This window comes from Salmo trutta, chromosome 28, assembly GCF_901001165.1.
Source record: "Salmo trutta chromosome 28, fSalTru1.1, whole genome shotgun sequence".
NCBI classification, from domain to species: domain Eukaryota; kingdom Metazoa; phylum Chordata; class Actinopteri; order Salmoniformes; family Salmonidae; genus Salmo; species Salmo trutta.
Genome location: NC_042984.1, coordinates 4,774,000 through 4,796,534, shown reverse-complemented (window position 1 = coordinate 4,796,534; position 22,535 = coordinate 4,774,000). Strand labels below are relative to the sequence as shown.

General features: G+C 43.0%; 1 protein-coding gene across 3 annotated transcripts in view; it reads right to left on the bottom strand.

The window, feature by feature from the left end:
* Nucleotides 1–22,535, bottom strand: part of LOC115165291 (CDK5 and ABL1 enzyme substrate 2) — a 65,693-nt gene that overhangs the window by 11,570 nt on the left and 31,588 nt on the right. For all 3 annotated transcript variants that reach the window (XR_003870121.1, XR_003870122.1, XM_029718336.1), the window contains exons 4-6: nucleotides 15,590–15,692; nucleotides 8,493–8,649; nucleotides 5,527–5,624 (exon numbers count right to left, since the gene is read on the bottom strand). Coding sequence is in view for 1 of the 3 variants with exons in the window: in XM_029718336.1 (XP_029574196.1) it covers nucleotides 5,527–5,624; nucleotides 8,493–8,649; nucleotides 15,590–15,692 (358 nt within the window). In the remaining 2 variants the exon portion in view is untranslated. The remainder of the gene's footprint in view (nucleotides 1–5,526; nucleotides 5,625–8,492; nucleotides 8,650–15,589; nucleotides 15,693–22,535) is intronic.

Here is a 22,535-nt window from a genome sequence, read left to right as displayed (position 1 = left end):
CCCAGCTCCAACAGTAGTATCTAACTAAATGCTTGTGTTCCCAGCTCCAACAGTAGTATCTAACTAAATGCTTGTGTTCCTAGCTCCAACAGTAGTATCTAACTAAATGCTTGTGTTCCCAGCTCCAACAGTGGTATCTAACTAAATGCTTGTGTTTCTAGCTCTGACAGTGCAGTAATATCTAACTAAATGCTTGTGTTCCTAGCTCCAACAGTACAGTAGTATCTAACTAAATGCTTGTGTTCCTAGCTCCAACAGTACAGTACTTATCTAACTAAATGCTTGTGTTCCTAGCTCCAACAGTAATATCTAACTAAATGCTTGTGTTCCCAGCTCCAACAGTAGTATCTAACTAAATGCTTGTGTTCCTAGCTCCAACAGTAGTATCTAACTAAATGCTTGTGTTCCCAGCTCCAACAGTAGTATCTAACTAAATGCTTGTGTTCCTAGCTCCAACAGTAGTATCTAACTAAATGCTTGTGTTCCCAGCTCCAACAGTGGTATCTAACTAAATGCTTGTGTTTCTAGCTCTGACAGTGCAGTAATATCTAACTAAATGCTTGTGTTCCTAGCTCCAACAGTACAGTAGTATCTAACTAAATGCTTGTGTTCCTAGCTCCAACAGTACAGTACTTATCTAACTAAATGCTTGTGTTCCTAGCTCCAACAGTAATATCTAACTAAATGCTTGTGTTCCTAGCTCCAACAGTACAGTAGCATCTAACTAAATGCTTGTGTTCCTAGCTCCAACAGTACAGTAGTATCTAACTAAATGCTTGTGTTCCTAGCTCCAACAGTGCAGTAATATCTAACTAAATGCTTGTGTTCCCAGCTCCAACAGTACAGTAATATCTAACTAAATGCTTGTGTTCCCAGCTCCAACAGTGCAGTAATATCTAACTAAATGCTTGTGTTCCTAGCTCCAACAGTAGTATCTAACTAAATGCTTGTGTTTCTAGCTCTGACAGTGCAGTAGTATCTATCTAAATGCTTGTGTTCCCAGCTCCAACAGTACAGTAGTATCTAACTAAATGCTTGTGTTCCCAGCTCCAACAGTAGTATCTAACTAAATGCTTGTGTTCCCAGCTCCAACAGTAGTATCTAACTAAATGCTTGTGTTCCTAGCTCCAACAGTAGTATCTAACTAAATGCTTGTGTTCCCAGCTCCAACAGTGGCATCTAACTAAATGCTTGTGTTTCTAGCTCTGACAGTGCAGTAATATCTAACTAAATGCTTGTGTTCCTAGCTCCAACAGTACAGTAGTATCTAACTAAATGCTTGTGTTCCTAGCTCCAACAGTACAGTACTTATCTAACTAAATGCTTGTGTTCCTAGCTCCAACAGTAATATCTAACTAAATGCTTGTGTTCCCAGCTCCAACAGTAGTATCTAACTAAATGCTTGTGTTCCTAGCTCCAACAGTAGTATCTAACTAAATGCTTGTGTTCCCAGCTCCAACAGTAGTATCTAACTAAATGCTTGTGTTCCTAGCTCCAACAGTAGTATCTAACTAAATGCTTGTGTTCCCAGCTCCAACAGTGGTATCTAACTAAATGCTTGTGTTTCTAGCTCTGACAGTGCAGTAATATCTAACTAAATGCTTGTGTTCCTAGCTCCAACAGTACAGTAGTATCTAACTAAATGCTTGTGTTCCTAGCTCCAACAGTACAGTACTTATCTAACTAAATGCTTGTGTTCCTAGCTCCAACAGTAATATCTAACTAAATGCTTGTGTTCCTAGCTCCAACAGTACAGTAATATCTAACTAAATGCTTGTGTTCCTAGCTCCAACAGTGCAGTAATATCTAACTAAATGCTTGTGTTCCCAGCTCCAACAGTAATATCTAACTAAATGCTTGTGTTCCCAGCTCCAACAGTGCAGTAGTATCTAACTAAATGCTTGTGTTCCTAGCTCCAACAGTGCAGTATATCTAACTAAATGCTTGTGTTCCTAGCTCCAACAGTACAGTAGCATCTAACTAAATGCTTGTGTTCCTAGCTCCAACAGTACAGTAGTATCTAACTAAATGCTTGTGTTCCTAGCTCCAACAGTGCAGTAATATCTAACTAAATGCTTGTGTTCCCAGCTCCAACAGTACAGTAATATCTAACTAAATGCTTGTGTTCCCAGCTCCAACAGTGCAGTAATATCTAACTAAATGCTTGTGTTCCTAGCTCCAACAGTAGTATCTAACTAAATGCTTGTGTTTCTAGCTCTGACAGTGCAGTAGTATCTATCTAAATGCTTGTGTTCCCAGCTCCAACAGTACAGTAGTATCTAACTAAATGCTTGTGTTCCCAGCTCCAACAGTAGTATCTAACTAAATGCTTGTGTTCCCAGCTCCAACAGTAGTATCTAACTAAATGCTTGTGTTCCTAGCTCCAACAGTAGTATCTAACTAAATGCTTGTGTTCCCAGCTCCAACAGTGGTATCTAACTAAATGCTTGTGTTTCTAGCTCTGACAGTGCAGTAATATCTAACTAAATGCTTGTGTTCCTAGCTCCAACAGTACAGTAGTATCTAACTAAATGCTTGTGTTCCTAGCTCCAACAGTACAGTACTTATCTAACTAAATGCTTGTGTTCCTAGCTCCAACAGTAATATCTAACTAAATGCTTGTGTTCCCAGCTCCAACAGTAGTATCTAACTAAATGCTTGTGTTTCTAGCTCCAACAGTAGTATCTAACTAAATGCTTGTGTTCCCAGCTCCAACAGTAGTATCTAACTAAATGCTTGTGTTCCTAGCTCCAACAGTAGTATCTAACTAAATGCTTGTGTTCCCAGCTCCAACAGTGGTATCTAACTAAATGCTTGTGTTTCTAGCTCTGACAGTGCAGTAATATCTAACTAAATGCTTGTGTTCCTAGCTCCAACAGTACAGTAGTATCTAACTAAATGCTTGTGTTCCTAGCTCCAACAGTACAGTACTTATCTAACTAAATGCTTGTGTTCCTAGCTCCAACAGTAATATCTAACTAAATGCTTGTGTTCCTAGCTCCAACAGTACAGTAATATCTAACTAAATGCTTGTGTTCCCAGCTCCAACAGTGAAGTAGTATCTAACTAAATGCTTGTGTTCCCAGCTCCAACAGTACAGTAGTATCTAACTAAATGCTTGTGTTCCCAGCTCCAACAGTACAGTAATATCTAACTAAATGCTTGTGTTCCTAGCTCCAACAGTGCAGTAATATCTAACTAAATGCTTGTATTCCTAGCTCCAACAGTACAGTAATATCTAACTAAATGCTTGTGTTCCTAGCTCCAACAGTGGTATCTAACTAAATGCTTGTGTTCCTAGCTCCAACAGTACAGTAATATCTAACTAAATGCTTGTGTTCCTAGCTCCAACAGTACAGTAGTATCTAACTAAATGCTTGTGTTCCTAGCTCCAACAGTACAGTACTTATCTAACTAAATGCTTGTGTTCCTAGCTCCAACAGTACAGTACTTATCTAACTAAATGCTTGTGTTCCTAGCTCCAACAGTACAGTAGTATCTAACTAAATGCTTGTGTTCCTAGCTCCAACAGTACAGTAATATCTAACTAAATGCTTGTGTTCCTAGCTCCAACAGTAATATCTAACTAAATGCTTGTGTTTCCAGCTCCAACAGTACAGTAGTATCTAACTAAATGCTTGTGTTCCTAGCTCCAACAGTAGTATCTAACTAAATGCTTGTGTTTCTAGCTCCAACAGTAGTATCTAACTAAATGTTTGTGTTCCTAGCTCCAACAGTGCAGTAATATCTAACTAAATGCTTGTGTTCCCAGCTCCAACAGTACAGTAATATCTAACTAAATGCTTGTGTTCCTAGCTCCAACAGTACAGTAATATCTAACTAAATGCTTGTGTTCCTAGCTCCAACAGTAATATCTAACTAAATGCTTGTGTTCCCAGCTCCAACAGTGCAGTAGTATCTAACTAAATGCTTGTGTTCCCAGCTCCAACAGTAATATCTAACTAAATGCTTGTGTTCCCAGCTCCAACAGTGCAGTAATATCTAACTAAATGCTTGTGTTTCTAGCTCCAACAGTAGTATCTAACTAAATGCTTGTGTTCCCAGCTCCAACAGTAGTATCTAACTAAATGCTTGTGTTCCCAGGTCCAACAGTAGTATCTAACTAAATGCTTGTGTTCCCAGCTCCAACAGTAGTATCTAACTAAATGCTTGTGTTCCCAGCTCCAACAGTAATATCTAACTAAATGCTTGTGTTTCTAGCTCCAACAGTAGTATCTAACTAAATGCTTGTATTCCTAGCTCCAACAGTACAGTAGTATCTAACTAAATGCTTGTGTTCCTAGCTCCAACAGTACAGTAATATCTAACTAAATGCTTGTGTTCCTAGCTCCAACAGTACAGTAGTATCTAACTAAATGCTTGTGTTCCTAGCTCCAACAGTACAGTAATATCTAACTAAATGCTTGTGTTCCTAGCTCCAACAGTACAGTAATATCTAACTAAATGCGTGTGTTCCTAGCTCCAACAGTACAGTAATATCTAACTAAATGCTTGTGTTTCTAGCTCTGACAGTGCAGTAATATCTAACTAAATGCTTGTGTTCCCAGCTCCAACAGTACAGTAGTATCTAACTAAATGCTTGTGTTCCTAGCTCCAACAGTACAGTAATATCTAACTAAATGCGTGTGTTCCTAGCTCCAACAGTACAGTAATATCTAACTAAATGCTTGTGTTCCTAGCTCTGACAGTGCAGTAATATCTAACTAAATGCTTGTGTTCCCAGCTCCAACAGTGAAGTAGTATCTAACTAAATGCTTGTGTTCCTAGCTCCAACAGTGCAGTAATATCTAATTAAATGCTTGTGTTCCTAGCTCCAACAGTACAGTAGTATCTAACTAAATGCTTGTGTTCCCAGCTCCAACAGTGCAGTAATATCTAATTAAATGCTTGTGTTCCCAGCTCCAACAGTACAGTAGTGTCTAACAATTTACAACAATACACACTAATCTAACAGTAAAATAGGAAGGGAGTGGAGACAATGCAGCAAAATACCTCCTTTATCCATCTCTCCTTCTCTCTCTCCTCCATCTCTCTCTCCATCTCATTCTCTATGTCTCTCATCTTCTCTCTATCTCTCCTCCTCTATCCATCTCTCCTTCTCTCTCTCCTCCATCTCTCTCTCCATCTCATTCTCTATGTCTCTCATCTTCTCTCTATCTCTCCTCCTCTATCCATCTCTCTCTCCATCTCTCATTCTCTCTCTCCTCCATCTCTCTCTCCATCTCTCATTCTCTCTCTCCTCCATCTCTCTCTCCATCTCATTCTCTATGTCTCTCATCTTCTCTCTATCTCTCCTCCTCTATCCATCTCTCGCTCTCTCTCCATCTCATTCTCTCCTCCTCCATCTCTCTCTCCATCTCATTCTCTGTCTCTCCTCGTCTATCCATCTCTCATTCTCTCCTCTCTGTCTCTCCTCCTCCCCTTCTCTCTCTCCTCCTCCTCCTACTGCCTCTTCATCCATTTATTTCTCATTCTCTCTCTTCATCTACCCCCCATCTCTCTCACCATGTATGAGGCGAAAATCAGGACTCTCTTGTGTTTCCCACAGGGCCACTGGGGGTCACTCAGAAGGTTGGGGTCATAGTCTGATGTGTCATCCACACCTGGAGAGGACAGAAACATACACGTAAATACATATACATGAATGCCCCTCTGTCTCTCTGCCCCTCTGCCTCTCTGCCCTCTGCCTCTCTGCCCTCTGCCTCTCTGCCTCTCTGCCCTCTGTCATTTACTATGATTGATCAGTGGTGGATAAAGCAGAATGCTCCAGCTCTCTCTCTTCTCAATAACATTCTACCCCTGGTCTGGGTCTGTAGGACCAGGTTCATCTCTCTGGGTCAGAAGGACCAGGTTCATCTCTCTGGGTCAGAAGGACCAGGTTCATCTCTCTGGGTCTGTAGGACCAGGTTCATCTCTCTGGGTCTGTAGGACCAGGTTCATCTCTCTGGGTCAGAAGGACCAGGTTCATCTCTCTGGGTCTGTAGGACCAGGTTCATCTCTCTGGGTCTGTCGGACCAGGTTCATCTCTCTGGGTCTGTCGGACCAGGTTCATCTCTCTGGGTCTGTCGGACCAGGTTCATCTCTCTGGGTCAGAAGGACCAGGTTCATCGCTCTGGGTCAGAAGGACCAGGTTCATCTCTCTGGGTCAGAAGGACCAGGTTCATCTCTCTGGGTCAGAAAGACCAGGTTCATCTCACTGGGTCTATAGGACAAGGTTCATCTCTCTGGGTCAGAAGGACCAGGTTCATCTCACTGGGTCTGTAGGACAAGGTTCATCTCTCTGGGTCAGAAGGACCAGGTTCATCTCTCTGGGTCTGTTGGACCAGGTTCATCTCTCTGGGTCTGTTGGACCAGGTTCATCTCTCTGGGTCAGAAGGACCAGTGCCATAATTGATGATTTAGAGTCTATCTGCTGGCCAGAGGGAAGAGACAGGACAGCAGTTCCAGAGGGAAGAGACAGGACAGCAGTCCCAGAGGGAAGAGACAGGACAGCAGTCCCAGAGGGAAGAGACAGGACAGCAGTCCCAGAGGGAAGAGACAGGACAGCAGTCCCAGAGGGAAGAGACAGGACAGCAGTCCCAGAGGGAAGAGACAGGACAGTGCAGAGAGAAAATAAACACGTCACACACTACAGCACCTCCGGAAAGTATTCAGACCCCTTGACTTTTTCCACATTTTGTTATGTTACAGCCTTATTCTAAAATGGATAAAATAAAAACAATTCCTCAGTAATCTACACACTACACCCCATAATGACAAAGCGAAAACAGAAATACCTTATTTACATAAGTATTCAGACCCTTTGCTATGAGACTCGAGATTGAGGTCAGGTGCATCCTGTTTCCATTGATCATCCTTGAGATGTTTCTACAACTTGATTTGAGTCCACCTGTGGTAAATTCAATTGATTGGACATGATTTGGAAAGACACACACCTGTCTATATAAGGTCCCACAGTTGACAGTGCATGTCAGAGAAAAAACCAAGCCATGAGGTTGAAGGAATTGTCCGTAGAGCTCCGAGACAGGATTGTGTCGAAGCACAGATCTGGGGAAGGGTACCAAAACATTTCTGTAGCATTGAAGGTCCCCAATAACACAGTGGCCTCCATCATTATTAAATGGAAGAAGTTTGGAACCACCAAGACTCTTCCTACTGAGAAATCGGGGGAGAAGGAACTTGGTCAGGGAGGTGACCAAGAACCTGATGGTCACTCTGACAGAGATCTACAGTGTCTCTGTGGAGATGGGAGAACGTTCCAGAAGGACAACCATCTCTGCAGCACTCCACCAATCAGGTTTTTATGGTAGTGACCAGACGGAAGCCACTCCTCAGTATAAGGCACATGACAGTCCGCTTGGAGAAACAAGATTCTCTGGTCTGATGAAACCAAGATTTAACTCTTTGGTCTGAATGCCAAGCGTCATGTCTGGATGAAACATGGCACCATCCCTATGGTGAAGCATGGTGGTGGCAGCATCATGCTGTGGGGATGTTTTTCAGTGGCAGGGACTAGGAGACTAGTCAGTATCGAGGCAAAGATGAATGGAGCAAAGTACAGAGATCATTGATGAAAACCTGCTCCAGAGAGCTCAGGACCTCAGACTGGGGTCAAAGTTCACCTTCCAACAGGACAACGACCCTAAGCACACAGCCAAGACAACGCAGGAGTGGCATCGGTACAAGTTTCTGAATGTACTTGAGAGGCCCAGCCAGAGCCCAGACTTGAACCCGATTGATCATCTCTGGAGAGACCTGAAAATAGTTTTTTAACAACGCTCCCAATCCAACCTGACAGAGCTTGAGAGGATCTGCAGAGAAGAATGGGAGAAACTCCCCAAATACAAGTGTGCCAAGCTTGTAGCGTCATAACCAAGAAGACTCGATGCTGTAATCGCTGCCAAAGGTGCTTCAACAAAGTACTGAGTAAAAAGTCTGAATACTTATGTAAATGTAATATTTCAGTTTTTTTTTATTTGATGAATTAGCAAACATTTCTAAAAACCTGTTTTTGCTTTGTCATTATGGGTATTGTGTGGAGATAGACAAGGGCCATTTTTTTTAAAGAATAAGGCTGTAACATAACAAAATGTGGAAATAGTCAAGGGTTCTGAATACTTTTCGAAGGCACTGTATATTACTCTGTAAATTAGTATTATTGTCTCTGAAACAGAGTGTTTCCAGCTGCTACTCCACAGGACATTTCAGCACATCAAGGCAGAGCACCACAGACAACCCTGCATGACAGGGCACAGTAAAGCCAGCGTTCAAGCCATACAGTTCATAGCTCTGTGGACAGCATGTGCAGTCAGTCCACTATATGGTAATAGCTCCCTGTAATGGACTAGGAATGTTCACTATATTACTTAACGTATTGCAACCTGATTAAATAAATATACAAATTCCAGTCCTACGTTGGAGTTAAAGTGTTGTTTCTGGGTTAGGGGTTAGGCGTTAGACCTAGATCTTACCCAGGTCCAGTCCCACATTGCTGTTTAGCCTGGTTAGGGTGTAGTTTCTGTTCCGGGTCACCTGGTTGAGGGGCACCTGGAGGGTAATGTCCACCGTGGGGGTCTTTTGGTGGACCAGGGCGTTGGTCGGGTACAGAAACTGGGCATATGACACCGTCTATGGAGGAAGATCAATCAACCAGTCAATAAATTAACCAACCAATCAATCAATCAATCAATCAATCTATCACAGTGCATTGTAAAAGTATTTATCCCCCTTGGCGTTTTTTCCTATTTTGTTGCATTACAACCTGTAATTTAAATGGATTTTATTTGGATATCATGTAATGGACATACACAAAATAGTCCACATTGGTGAAGTGAAATGAAAAAAATTACTTGTTTCAAAATAAAACGGAAAAATGGTGTTTGCAAAAATGGTGTTTGCATATGTATTCACCCCTTTGCTATGAAGCCCCTAAATAAGATCTGGTGCAACCAATTACCTTTGGAAGTCACATGATTAGTTAAATAAAGCCCACCTTTGTGCAATCTAAGTGTCACATGATCTCAGTATATATACACCTGTTCTGAAAGGCCCTGCAACACCACCAAGCAAGTGATACCATGAAGACCAAGGAGCTCTCCAAACAGGTCAGGGACAAAGTTGTGGAGAAGTACAGATCAGGGTTGGGTTATAAAACAATATCAGAAACTTTGAACATCCCACGGAGCACCATTAAATCCATTATTAAAAAATGGAAAGAATATGGCACCACAACAAACCTGCCAAGAGAGGGCCGCCCAACAAAACTCATGGACCAGGCAAGGAGGGCATTAATCAGAGTGGCAACAAAGAGACCAAAGATAACCCTGAAGGAGCTGCAAAAATCCACTGCGAAGATTGAAGTATCTGTCCATTGGACCACTTGAGGGAAACCTGTTTCAGTCTTCCAGACTGAGTTATTACCCGGTACCCCATGTACATATAACCACGTTATTACCCGGTACTCTGTGTACATATAGCCACGTTATTACCCGGTACCCCATGTATATATAGCCAAGTTATTACCCGGTACCCCGTGTATATAGCCAAGTTATTACCTGGTACCCTGTGTATATAGCCAAGTTATTACCTGGTACCCCGTGTATATATAGCCAAGTTAATACCTGGTACCCCGTGTACTGTATATATAGCCAAGTTATTACCTGGTACCCCGTGTATATATAGCCAAGTTATTACCTGGTACCCCGTGTATATATATTGCCAAGTTATTACCTGGTACCCCGTGTACTGTATATATAGCCAAGTTATTACCTGGTACCCCGTGTACTGTATATATAGCCAAGTTATTACCTGGTACCCCGTGTATATATAGCCAAGTTATTACCTGGTACCCCGTGTACTGTATATATAGCCAAGTTATTACCTGGTACCCCGTGTATATATAGCCAAGTTATTACCTGGTACCCCGTGTACTGTATATATAGCCAAGTTATTACCTGGTACCCCGTGTATATATAGCCAAGTTATTACCTGGTACCCCGTGTACTGTATATATAGCCAAGTTATTACCTGGTACCCCGTGTATATATAGCCAAGTTATTACCTGGTACCCCGTGTACTGTATATATAGCCAAGTTATTACCTGGTACCCTGTGTATACAGACAAATTGTGTTTATTCCTTGTGTTATTATTCATAAAAATTAAAAAAAATCACTGCATTGCAGGAAAGGGCTCTTAAGTAACAATTTCACTGTTAGTCTACACCTGTTGTTTATGAAGCATGTGACAAATACAATTTTATTTTATGGATTTGACCTTAGAAATGGTCTGATCGCCCTCTAGTGGCCAGAGTAAGAACTGCCGAAAATGCAGTCCGGGGGAGAACAATTATTCTGTCAAGGAAAAGTTAATTTTTGTAGAGGCATTCTAAAACAACAGAAACTTGACAGCGTGTAAATGACAGTGCAGGAAATGAAGAAATTGATTAAAATGCTGGACGTGAATGCTGGAATAAAATAATAACTATGCAAATGAGTAAAAGCTGTGTGCATTAAGGAAATAGTCGCCTGGCTCAAATACGAGCAGTGGCGACCCGTCATTCAGGGCAGGTGGCAGAGCCCCACCTGTTTTGAGCCCCACCTGTTTAGAGCCCCACCTGTTTAGAGCCCCACCTGTTTAGAGCCCCACCTGTTTAGAGCCCCCCCCACCTGTTTTGAGCCCCCCCACCTGTTTTGAGCCCCCCCACCTGTTTTGAGCCCCCCCACCTGTTTTGAGCCCCCCCACCTGTTTTGAGCCCCCCCACCTGTTTTGAGCCCCCCCACCTGTTTTGAGCCCCACCTTTTTGAATGTTATTTTGGCATTAATATGTGTCACATATTAGTTTGCAAACAATGTAATATATATATATATATATATATATATATATATATATATATATATATCATTGAGTTAATAAAGCCACATACAAACATTGCCTCTTTTTAGTTTAGTTTTCTTGAGTAAGGCAGCTCCAAAATGCAGGTGTTTCAGCCTAGCTCAGTGCTTTCTGTGGTGGTGGGGCAAGCCAGCTGAAAATACAGAGCGTAGCGCCGTGATTGGCTCAGTGCGCTGTCACTCATGGGGACACTTCGTCACTGCCAAGTCTAAGGCTAATTCTAGCCCCTTGGGTGCTGCCAGAGAGTAACATTAGAAGTGCCCATCCAAGAAGGCTCAAGGTCATTGGCAACAGATAAAATGAGGTCAAATCACGTTATATCTACAGTAGCTTTGATTGGATGGATCATGTCAACATCATACTTTCATAAAATCTTAGCTAGCAGTCATCATCATGAATCAAGTCGACAATCTACTGGCAAATCCTTTTAAATCCTTGTTATATGAAGAGAAATAATGAAGAGAACTTATAGATAAAACGTATCGGTGCTCGTCGGACATTGGACAACAAGTTGGAAATCGCAAATTCAACGAGTGGTTTGAAAAGAATCAGTGACAGTGGCTGTGTGGTTCCCAAATCTGGGATTAAGGGGCTCTTTTCCAAGTTTAAAGTGATGACATTTGAATAACATTCAACATTGGCCATGCTGTCAATAAAACATGATTTGTGCCACGCGCAAATACAACTATTAACTCGGAACTGCGAAAAACTTGACTTCAGTGAGTTCAAGACAACTGGGAAGTCGGGAATAAACGAGTTCCAACTGGGAAAATACGTTTTGAACCGTCATCCAACTCGGAATTGTAAATCCGGCCTCTTTCTAGAGTTACGACCTGAAGGTCAATGACCTCATCATGATTCAACCTTGTTTTTTTCCCAAGTTCCCAATTGTTTTGAAAACACCAAAAATCCAGAGAATGCCAGACTTTGATGACAAAATTTGCCCACGAAGGACCACTGCTCCACCTTCCTGTTCAAGTGAGCACAGCACAACAAGGTGAGTCCAAAAATGTATTGTATGCTGCTGCATAAATGATGTAATATGCCAGGGAGATATGTATACTGTAGCTAAGAAAGTAATACTAATTAATACTAATACTAAGTGTATGTTGTGTAGTAAGATGTTAGTAGCCCACTTTAATAATATGGTCTATTTACCCCTCTTAATTCCGCCTAATGTTCTGACTTGGTTGTGCACGTGTAGCCTATAATCTGTTTTAGAGAAATGTAACCATTGAATATTGTAAGAGCTTTCATTGTCTGCTTGTATGCCCCCTTAATTTATCCTACGGTTCTGACTTGGTGTACAGGGAGAACAATGTAAGAACGGCCCATATTCTGAATTCTGGCGCTGTACATTTCAAAAGTGCTGAACAAATAGTTATATTGACTACGTCCGTCCTAGCTCGCTCATTAATGTCTTCATCGAAATTACGGATTGCCTCTTATCCGCTTGTCGTCTCCTTATGCCATAGTTTGTACATCTCAATTGCCATTAGAAACCACATTTATTTAAGCAACTCAGACATATCAGCTGTTTTTTTTAAAAGCCAGTAAATGAGGCTGAATTAACTGTTTCTCTGCCAGATAAGGCTCCGCTGAAAGCCAGGTGTAGCAGTGGTAAGATGTTGGGACTGCTGTTGGGACAGCTTTATGTAGGCCCTAACAGTTTGTGGGCACCGTTTGTCATCGTTATAGTGCAATTCATGTATTGTTTAGTGTTGTGTTGTGTAGTGGCTGTGCAGGCATGCATCCAACTTAATTTTAGTTTTGCCCCACCAAGATTTACATGCTAAAATCTCCACTGAATACAAGCTCTAACAAGTGCCTGTTATGTTCAGTGATTTAAAGTGGAACTGACAGCGTTTTAACCACTTTGCAGATATGAAACAAACAGACAAACATAATATCAGTCAAAAATATCAAATTCCACGGCCTCCCAAGGGGCGCAGCTGTCTAAGGAACTGTAAGGAGCCTAACGTTAGCTAGCTAGCTAGGAGGATGTCATGTCATTGGAGGAGTGACTGACCTTTCCCCCCTCATATTGTTTTTTTCATTGGCTACACAGCTAGAGCTGCAGGAGTCGTTTGGTTAGCTAGTAAGAAATGTCAATCACTTTGCTATGCTAGCATATGCTGAACTTGAACGACCGTTATCCAGTTATATGTCTTGCTTTCGCAAATTCACTCTGGCTATCTACCCGTTGAATATGACCGATATCAGTAAACTTAAGCAAAGAAAGTAATAGTTAGTCCAGAACACTCTGGATAACATGAAAACAGCCTAACCAGCTCTGCTAGGGAGAGTAAAATGATCAGAGTGACCTGTTCTCTCATTTGTGTCTGGAAGTAGCTAGCAAACTAGCCAACGTTAGCCAGTCAGCTCGGGTGCTTGGTTGGGACAAGCATGCGTTGGCAGGCAAGCTGCAGAAGGACGAAGTTACAATTCCCCATAGTTGATCAATTTTGACGGCCAACTAGCTGAAAAAGTATGCGGATTTATCTAATGTTTCTTTCTTTATATTTTAGCTCATCTCGCTCTGGCTAGCATTAGTTGTTGATCTTGCTGTTGTTGATGTGCGTAACTCTGAGGGAGAGAGAGAGAGACAACCTTTTCATGGTAGTTTGATCAATAGTTCCCAAATGTAAGAGGACTCCCGTGGTGTTTATATACAATATTTTGCAGAAATCCATTCAGGTGTATTTTGTGGCTTTTGGTGAATTTGTTCTAATGATCTAAAGTCGTGCTGTTGCTACTGATGGCCGGACCAACTTCCTGTAAACACACAGTCCAGTTCATAGTGAATGATGGCAGGTCCTACTGCCTGTAAACACAGTCCAGTTCATAGTGAATGATGACAGGTCCTACTGTAAACACACAGTCCAGTTCATAGTGAATGATGGCAGGTCCTACTGCCTGTTAACACACAGTCCAGTTCATAGTGAATGATGGCAGGTCCTACTGCCTGTTAACACACAGTCCAGTTCATAGTGAATGATGGCAGGTCCTACTGCCTGTTAACACACAGTCCAGTTCATAGTGAATGATGGCAGGTCCTACTGCCTGTTAACACACAGTCCAGTTCATAGTGAATGATGACAGGTCCTACTGCCTGTTAACACACAGTCCAGTTCATAGTGAATGATGGCAGGTCCTACTGTAAACACACAGTCCAGTTCATAGTGAATGATGGCAGGTCCTACTGCCTGTAAACACACAGTCCAGTTCATAGTGAATGATGGCAGGTCCTACTGCCTGTTAACACACAGTCCAGTTCATAGTGAATGATGGCAGGTCCTACTGCCTGTAAACACACAGTCCAGTTCATAGTGAATGATGGCAGGTCCTACTGCCTGTAAACACACAGTCCAGTTCATAGTGAATGATGGCAGGTCCTACTGCCTGTAAACACACAGTCCAGTTCATAGTGAATGATGGCAGGTCCTACTGCCTGTAAACACACAGTCCAGTTCATAGTGAATGATGGCAGGTCCTACTGCCTGTAAACACACAGTCCAGTTCATAGTGAATGATGACAGGTCCTACTGCCTGTAAACACACAGTCCAGTTCATAGTGAATGATGACAGGTCCTACTGCCTGTAAACACACAGTCCAGTTCAAAGTGAAGGATGGCAGGTCCTACTGTAAACACACAGTCCAGTTCATAGTGAATGATGACAGGTCCTACTGCCTGTAAACACACAGTCCAGTTCAAAGTGAAGGATGGCAGGTCCTACTGTAAACACACAGTCCAGTTCAAAGTGAATGGTGGCCGGTCCTACTGCCTGTAAACACACAGTCCAGTTCATAGTGAATGATGGCAGGTCCTACTGCCTGTAAACACACAGTCCAGTTCATAGTGAATGATGGCAGGTCCTACTGCCTGTAAACACACAGTCCAGTTCAAAGTGAAGGATGGCAGGTCCTACTGTAAACACACAGTCCAGTTCATAGTGAAGGATGGCAGGTCCTACTGCCTGTAAACACACAGTCCAGTTCATAGTGAATGATGACAGGTCCTACTGCCTGTAAACACACAGTCCAGTTCAAAGTGAAGGATGGCAGGTCCTACTGTAAACACACAGTCCAGTTCAAAGTGAATGGTGGCCGGCCTGTGTAGCAAATTGCTTGTTTGTATAAAGACCAACTGTAGCTCTGATTGGCTATAGCGCACTGGTCTGCGTAGACTCCGGTCCTGGAAGAGACAGATGTTTTGAATAGGTTTTATTTACTGCAGTGTCTATTAATTGTCTAAACGCACGGCCGCTTTACCACTCTATATTGCTCTAGAATTTTCACGAATGCCTCAGTATATGAAAATGTGAAAATGATCATATTGAAGTGCTCGCTTGTGAAAAAAAAAAAATACATGTCATTCTTCCTGGGGTTGTACGTGAACAGGTTTTTAATGAGATTTCATGTTGCTGAAATGCTGTCAGTTCCACTTTAAACAAACGTCTGTGTTATTAATTCAAGTTGTACAGTATTTATGTCCAAATGACACCTACAGTGGAACATTTTAAACTTACAATAGAAGATACATAACAACAACAACATTGAAATGTTTTCTTGGTAACATTTATGTGATATGAAAACAAAATACAAGTAAATCCCAAACCTCCTTTGGGGAGGGGAGGGGGGGGGGTCTGGAGGATAAGTACAGTGTGCCCAGTACCTTGCCGTAGGGCTCCAGTTCGAACCCTTCCAGTCCAGGCATCATCTCCAGACTGGTAGAGATATTCCCTGATGAATGCCTATACCTGTCCAACTTGGGGTCACTGTGGAGAGAGAGAGAGAGAGATGAGACAGACAGAAAGAGAGAGAGAGAGAAAGTGGAAAGAGAGAGAGAGAGAGAGAGAGAGAGAGAGAGAGAGAGAGAGAGAGATGAGAGACAGAAAGAGAGAGAGAGAAAGTGGAAAAAGAGAGAGAGAGAAGAGAGAGAGAGAATAAAAATGAGGAGAGAAAGAGAGATGAAAATTACTTTAGAGCTTTAAGGCCCCACCAGTCCCATAGCATTTAACAGTCACTAATGGGAGAGGAGAGCTCCATGAAAGAGTCCAGACACAGCAGAGAGACAGAGGGATAGTTCCAGACACAGCAGAGAGACAGAGGGAGAGTTCCAGACACAGCAGAGAGGCAGAGGGAGAGTTCCAGACACAGCAGAGAGACAGAGGGATAGTTCCAGACACAGGAGAGAGACAGAGGGATAGTTCCAGACACAGGAGAGAGACAGAGGGATAGTTCCAGACACAGGAGAGAGGCAGAGGGATAGTTCCAGACACAGGAGAGAGACAGAGGGATAGTTCCAGACACAGGAGAGAGACAGAGGGATAGTTCCAGACACAGGAGAGAGGCAGAGGGATAGTTCCAGACACAGGAGAGAGACAGAGGGATAGTTCCAGACACAGGAGAGAGGCAGAGGGATAGTTCCAGACACAGGAGAGAGGCAGAGGGATAGTTCCAGACACAGGAGAGAGGCAGAGGGATAGTTCCAGACACAGGAGAGAGGCAGAGGGATAGTTCCAGACAGAGCAGAGAGACAGAGGGATAGTTCCAGACACAGCAGAGAGACAGAGGGATAGTTCCAGACACAGGAGACAGGTTATGGTCGTTAAATTAAGTCTGGAATTACGATAGCCTGAACCATGTCTTTGGACGGGGGAAGAACTTCAAAGTGGAGGTCTTCCTAGACTAGGCAGATCACCATTCATTATTCATGATGGCAGACAGTTGTACAGTAGTATAATCTGTCAGGCAGTAAGCCCTACTGGTGCTTTTTGAGGTCGATTTGGCTTCGGTTTAATTATAAAAATCACGACTTCATTAAGTGAGTTGACTGCTTTAACACAGAACAAAACAATTAAGAAAAGTCCCATGGCGATAGTCACTGCCCATTAATTAACCATCAGCTATTCACATATTTTAGTTGTTTTGTATATTACATTTGTTTTATTTGATGACTTTATTATTTCATTCCAAGTCATCATCTCATCTCTATAGAGCTGCTGTCTATGTTGTCTGACAAAATCAAAAAAATCACTATTTTAGTAGTTAATCGAAGTAAATAAAGCTTTTATGACTGCCGAACAGCAACACCTGGAGAAGCAACTGCTCTCCCTCTTGATCGTGTCTCTTATGTAGCAGAAAATAAAACAGACCCGGACAAGTAGTCACACAATGGATTATGGTCATTGTAGTTCATTATCACGTTTTCTGCTGTAAACTATGTAGAACATTTGGCCTGTTGGAAACTACATCACACCGTTCGGCCATGATCTGATTTATCTCTAGAGAAACTGCAGCGCAATGTGCATATTATAGATAAACACGGCAGGTCTTAACGTGACCGTGGCCCCGGAGTCAGGCACAGCTGTATCTTTTTACTTTACTGTTAAATTCTCTACTTTAACCTGACAACGGCTGTATTATTCTTTATTTTCATTCTAAAAAAAACGTTTTGGATTTGCTTGGTTGGCCATTTTTTTTTTAGATAAAAAGTATGAGCTGATGCACACCCAGAGAATATTATTTAGTGTAGTAGAGGTAACGGTGAAGAAACTGTAATAAATAAAGAGAGTTGCACACTCTATATAAATAAACTCCCAATTATGTATGGGGTTAAAACCCCAACGTTTCGGCATCACTGTGCCTTATTTTACGGTGGCCATTTTTAAACATACTTCCTTGTTTGTCTCAATCAACAAAACTTCATCATACCTAAAAACACTTTTCATTCTAAAACGTAAAAATGTATAAACAGATAAACTGTCGCATGGAATGTACGTCACGATGATCAGCCAAAGAGCTGATTCCAAATGGACTTCCTTCAACTAGCTAACTAACCCTGCTTTTAAAATGCTGGAAGGCAAATTACGTTTCATCCCCTGGCCAAGGACCAGGTTAGACGAACCTCATTGTTTCAGGCCGTGTCGATGATGAAAAGCCGTGGGCTCAGGTTACTTGATACATTTATGTGTTAAAGCACTTTATCATCGATAAGTTGCTTTGCATAAAGCTTGCTAGTTAGCTTGTAGTGAGGACTAGTGAGCTGTATCCGTTTCAATAACAGCTATACTATTCTTCTGCATTTGGGTATTATGCAAACCTTGAGATTCCACCAAGGTGTAGATATCGCCATAGACTACTTTGGGCTATTTGAAAGGGTTGTATATTCCCAGCTGGTATCTGACAAGTTGAAAGGACATAGTCAAGAAGAATCAACTTTTCTAAATACCTACACCGTTCAAGGGTAGGCAAAGACTGGAAGTAGTTACGCAGCGTACGGTGCATTCGGGAAGTATTCAGACACCTTGACTTTTTCCACATTTTGTTACGTTACGGTCTTATTCCAAAATTGATTAAAATTGTAATTTTTCCCTCATCAATTTACACACAATACTCCCTAATGACAAAGCAAAAACAAGTTTAGACATTTTTGCTAATTAATAAAAAAGAATCTGAAATATCACATTTGCATAAGTATTCAGACCCTTTACTCAGTACTTTGTTGAAACACCTTTGGCAGCGATTACAGCCTCGAGTCTTCTTGGGTATGACGCTACAAGCTTGGCACACCTGTATTTGGGGAGTTTCTCCCATTCTTCTCTGCAGATCCTCTCAAGCTCTGTCAGGTTGGATGGGGAGCGTCGCTGCACAGCTATTTTCTGGTCTCTCCAGAGATGTTGGATCAGGTACAAGTCCGGGCTCAAGCCACTCCTGCGTTGTCTTGGCTGTGCGCTGTGGGTCGTTGTCCTGTTGGTAGGTGAACCTTCGCCCCAGTCTGAGGTCCTGAGCTCTCTGGAGCAGGTTTTCATCAAGGATCTCTGTACTTTGCGCCGTTCATCTTTGCCTCGATCCTGACTAGTCTCCCATTCCCTTCCACTGAAAAACATCCCCACAGCATGATACTGCCACCACCATGCTTCACCGTAAAGATGGTGCCAGGTTTCCTCCAGACTTGACGCTCGACATTCATGCCAAATAGTTCAATCTTGGTTTCATCAGACCAGAGAATCTTGTAACTCATGGTCTGAGAGTCCTTTAGGTGTCTTTTGGCAAACAAAGACTGTCATGTGCCTTTTACTGAGGAGTGGCTTCTGTGTGGCCACTCTACCATAAAGACCTGATTGGTGGAGTGCTGCAGAGATGGTTGTCCTTCTGGAAGGTTCTCCCATCTTCACAGAGGAACTCTGGAGCTCTGTCAGAGTGACCATCAGATTCTTGGTCACCTCCCTGACCAAGGCCCTTCTCCCCCGATTGCTCAGTTTGGCCGGGCTGCCAGCTCTAGGAAGAGTCTTGGTGGTTCCAAACTTCTTCCATTTAAGAATGATGGAGGCCACTGTGTTCTTGGGGACCTTCAATGCTGCAGAATATTTGTTGGTACCCTTCCCCAGATCTGTGCCTCAACACAATCCTGTCTCGGAGCTCCACGGACAATTCCTTCGACCTCATGGCTTGGTTTTTTTCTCTGACATGCACTGTTAACTGTAGGACCTTAAATAGACAGGTGTGTGCTTTTCCAAATCATGTCCAATCAATTGAATTTACCACAGGTGGTCTCCAATCAAGTTGTAGAAACATCTCAAGGATGATCAATGGGAACAGGATGCACCTGAGCTCAATTTCAAGTGTCATAGCAACGGGTCTGAATACTTATGTAAATAAGGTATTTCTGTTTTCGCTTTGTCATTATGGGGTATTGTGTGCTGATCGCTGAGGATTTATTTATTTATTTATTTAATCCATTTTAGAATAAGGCTGTAACGTAACAAAATGTGGAAAAAGTCAAGGGGTCTGCTGTATCTAAGACTAGAGAATTAGATTCAGATTAACTTCTAGGTAGCCAGCAAAAAAAAAACTAGGGGTAAACAAACAGTGACGTAAGTATTATGTGATAGCTTTACTAGCTTTACTGTCAGTGTTAGCAGGTCGGGTAACACATTAGATTGGCAGAACGGGTATCATGCAAATCATTTGTTGTTGTGACAACTAAGTATGTTAATAACGAAGAGGCTGCTGAAAACATTAATTGAAACGAAGAGAAAAAAAAAGTGTCAGTAAAGTTTGCTTATGAGGACACCAAAGTTAGTCTAATTACATGGGAGTAACAGGACTATCTTAGGAGGACACCAAAGTTAGTCTAATTACATGGGAGTAACAGGACTATCTTAGGAGGACACCAAAGTTAGTCTAATTACATGGGAGTAACAGGACTATCTTAGGAGGACACCAAAGTTAGTCTAATTACATGGGAGTAACAGGACTATCTTAGGAGGACACCAAAGTTAGTCTAATTACATGGGAGTAACAGGACTATCTTAGGAGGACACCAAAGTTAGTCTAATTACATGGGAGTAACAGGACTATCTTAGGAGGATACCAAAGTTAGTCTAATTACATGGGAGTAACAGGACTATCTTAGGAGGACACCAAAGTTAGTCTAATTACATGGGAGTAACAGGACTATCTTAGGAGGACACCAACGTTAGTCTAATTACATGGCAGTAACAGGACTATCTTAGGAGGACACCAACGTTAGTCTAATTACATGGCAGTAACAGGACAACTCTAGGACTGTACCCTACTCGGGGGGTGTGGTCACGTTAAGCCACGCCTCGCCGTGTGCATCTATTAAGCTCACAGAAAAAATATGAATGAAATTCAATTAAAATAATTTAACCGAAGGCAGTTCGAAAAATAAAAAAATATTTTTTGGGTTAATCGCTCAGCACTAGGCCCTACTAGAGGAACAGCCATGGTAATGTAGTAGAATCTAGCAGGCACTAGGCCCTACTAAAGGAACAGCCATGGTAATGTAGTAGAATCTAGCAGGCACTAGGCCCTACTAAAGGAACAGCCATGGTAATGTAGTAGAATCTAACAGGCACTAGGCCCTACTAAAGGAACAGCCATGGTAATGTAGTAGAATCTAACAGGCACTAGGCCCTACTAGGGGAACAGCCATGGCAGTGCACTTCGACTGATCTGTGGCAGTGTAAAAGTACTAAACGTGTACAGGAGAAATACAGCGAGGATGAGACAGGAAGGCTGAGGCAGCTGATAACACACCATGAAGAGAGACCCAGGAAGGGTCCCAAATGGCACCCTATTCCCTTTATAGTGCACTACTTTTGACCAGGGCCCCATAGGGAATAGGGTACCATTTGGGATACAGACCCTACTAAGCTCAGAATGCTCTCTCTCTTTCACACTCTCTGTAAATAACGTAGCTGCCGTTTGTGGTTAGCAGTGTATCTGCTCTATATAAAAGTGACACCTACTGTACAGCACAGCCAGTTATACCCAATCCAAGACAATCCTCTGTCCCGCTCTCTCTCATGTCACTCTCCTTAGGAGACTGAGACACGCACGCAGGGAATAGAGGCTGCTTGAGGAGTCTGCTCTTTCTTTAAACTGACGGATGCTTTTAAAAGAGTCCCGCAGACCAGCGTAGAGCACTCCCTACCCAGCAAACCATAATTGGTAAGAACATTTGTTAGGTCGTGGCAAATATTCTCACAAAACAAAAACTGTGAAGTCGTGGTGATGATTATAGAATGTTTGTATAAAACATTTGCCTGATGTTGCAAGAACGTTCCCAGAACACATTTAATCTGCTGTTTTAAAAAGGTTCCCAGAATGTTTCATTAGGTTGTGGAAACGGAGACAGAATAAAAGAGAGAAGCGGCAGCTTCGTGCTGCAGCTTCGTGCGGTAGCTTCGTGCGGCAGCTTCGTGCGGCAAGCTTCGTGCTGCAGCTTCGTGCTGCAGCTTCGTGCTGCAGCTTCGTGCTGCAGCTTCGTGCGGTAGCTTCGTGCGGCAGCTTCGTGCGGTAGCTTTGTGCTGAAGGGTGTGTTTGTTGACTGATTCATTCTCCCTCTCTCTCCCTGTTCCGTGTTGTTCCTGTAAAATGGCTGCCCTCTACTCTCTGGGGGTGGACGTGACAGTGCAGGTAGAATACTGGACTGTTATGTTACTGTCTGGCCATGATCTCTGGTTATTTATATCAGAGGAATCCAGAATACAACAATTAAGAGGACAGGCAGAGATGGGTGAGTGAGAGAGAGGTGGGGGCAAGGGGATAAGGAGAGAGGATGAGGGGGTAAGGAGAGAGAAGGAGGGGGTAAGGAGAGAGGAGGAGGCGGCAAGGAGATAGGAGGAGGGGGCGAAGGGTTAAGGAGAGAGGAGGAGGGGGCGAGGGGTTAAGGAGAGAGGAGGAGGGGGCAAGGAGAGAGAGGAGGAGGGGGCAAGGAGAGAGAGGAGGAGGGGGCGAGGGGTTAAGGAGAGAGAGGAGTGGGGTGGGAGGGGGCGAGGGGTTAAGGAGAGAGGAGGAAGGGGCGAGGGGTTAAGTAGAGAGGAGGAGGGGTGAGGAGGGGGCGCGGGGTTAAGGAGAGGAGAGGGGTGAGGAGGGGCGAGGGGTTAAGGATAGAGGAGGAGGGGTGAGGAGGGGGCGAGGGGTTAAGGAGAGAGAGGAGAGGGGTGAGGAGGGGACGAGGGGTTAAGGAGAGGAGAGGGGTGAGGAGGGGGCGAGGGGTTAAGGAGAGAGAGGAGAGGGGTGAGGAGGGGGTGAGGGGTTAAGGAGAGAGAGGAGAGGGGTGAGGAGGGGGCGAGGGGTTAAGGAGA